The sequence below is a fragment of the Poecilia latipinna genome, unplaced genomic scaffold (genome assembly GCF_001443285.1).
Source record: "Poecilia latipinna isolate Pla-1442-1.1 unplaced genomic scaffold, P_latipinna-1.0 Scaffold1416, whole genome shotgun sequence".
In the NCBI taxonomy this organism is placed as follows: Eukaryota; Metazoa; Chordata; class Actinopteri; order Cyprinodontiformes; family Poeciliidae; genus Poecilia; species Poecilia latipinna.
Window position 1 is genome coordinate 130,520 of NW_015114032.1, and position 1,707 is coordinate 132,226.

The following is a 1,707-nucleotide window of genomic DNA, read 5'->3' on the forward strand; positions in this document are numbered from 1 at the left end:
GGGCTAACACCCCTTGGGGGGGTGAGGGGGGTGAAAAATTTGTAAAACGGTTAAATAGGGTGTGGTTTTTTTTTTTTTTTTTTTTTTTTTTTTTTACTGTTTCATAGGATTTTAATTAGGGTGTTCTGCTAAAATGTACACCTTAATGACATTCAAATGACATAACTTTGCACATTCAGAGTACATACAGATTTCTTTGCAACTTCATGCTTTAATACATGTGTCAGTTCACATCAGAAGGAGAAAAAAAGTTGCCTGACAATGAAGCATCACTTTAACCTTTGCCCCCTTATCTTTATCACCAAAAGACTTCAAAACATTCAGCTATTTTTTTTTCAGTGCTCATTCACAGGGGCTTGAGCTTTCTATTAACCAGAGACACTTTCATTGACTTATCAGACACACAGGCTCTTGCTGAGTCAACTTTAAAGTAACAGTAATGTGGATGCATCCTGATCTTGGAAGTAGTTTGACTTGTTTTAAAAACCTGGAAGAAAACCTGACAAGACCATGGCAGTTTACTAAGTTTAGATTTTGGCTGCTAGCCGAATAAGAAACACATGACATAAGGAATTGAAATTAATCAAAGTAAAAGTTTAGGTGTTCTGGGGCTTCACTTTAAACTATAATAAAGATTTAGGATCCTTATCTTAAATGTTAGTCATCCTGTTGATCAAATGCTTAGGTTCACATTATTCATCTTGCTCTTATTGAAAAATTAAAACATTAAAAACAATAATCTTGAGGGCCTATATTGCTGCTCTTTGACAAAGACCTTTTCTCCATTCTGTTTGATTCAATATAATACAACACAAAAACATAACTTCAGAGCCAAAAGACTTTTTGTTTTCAAGATTTATCTTCCCAACCTCTGAATCTGTGGTTTTGCTTCTGCCTTCTGAAATTTGAGGTGCACACACACGGGAACAAAACACCACACATAATGAGCAGGGTGGTGACCTCCTTTAGCATTGTGTGTGTGTTTGCAAAATGGGCGATCTTATCCTGGTTTCACAAGTAAAGTTCTCTAATTTCATCTCAGGTTGAATCACAGTATATTATAGCTGTACGTGCTGTATATAAAAGCAGCGTACTATAGGCGTTTCCAACACTATCCTCTTTCTGATACCTGAACGTCAGACGAGAGACAGAAAATATGGTAAGATGTGAGGACGTACAAAGTTTCTTTTTTAGATTTAGGTTGATTTTTTTTATTATTATGTCTAACTCTATAGAAAGCAGCATGCCTAAGTAAAGTTACATTTAGTGTTGTGTTTGCAGCGTGAATGCATCTCCATTCATGTGGGCCAAGCTGGGGTTCAGATTGGTAATGCTTGCTGGGAGCTGTACTGTCTGGAACATGGGATCCAGCCAGATGGACAAATACCAAATGACAAAACCACTGGAGGGGATGATTCCTTCAATACCTTCTTTAGTGAGACAGGGGCAGGGAAACACGTTCCCAGGGCCATCTTTGTCGACCTTGAGCCCACCGTCATTGGTAAGTGACAGATATCTTTTAAATATTTTAAACCTATACATGGGCATTTGAGAATTTGAGAGTGTTTTGTATTTTTCTACAATTTATTAGTACAGTTTAAATATGTACAAATGAGTAATTACCTGCTTTATATGTTGTAAGTTTTCTTGTGCCATCATTTAGTGTGATGCTAGAGTATTTTAATGTTAAGTATACGTGGCAATATA

General features: G+C 36.4%; 1 protein-coding gene across 1 annotated transcript in view; it reads left to right on the forward strand.

The window, feature by feature from the left end:
- The first annotated feature begins 1,141 nt into the window (after window positions 1-1,141).
- LOC106962471 (tubulin alpha chain-like) overlaps window positions 1,142-1,707 on the forward strand; it is a 9,626-nt gene continuing 9,060 nt past the window's right edge. Inside the window, exons 1-2 of the mRNA XM_015056906.1 lie at window positions 1,142-1,159; window positions 1,282-1,501. Of these exons, the coding sequence (XP_014912392.1) occupies window positions 1,157-1,159; window positions 1,282-1,501 (223 nt within the window). The 5' untranslated portion in view covers window positions 1,142-1,156. The remainder of the gene's footprint in view (window positions 1,160-1,281; window positions 1,502-1,707) is intronic.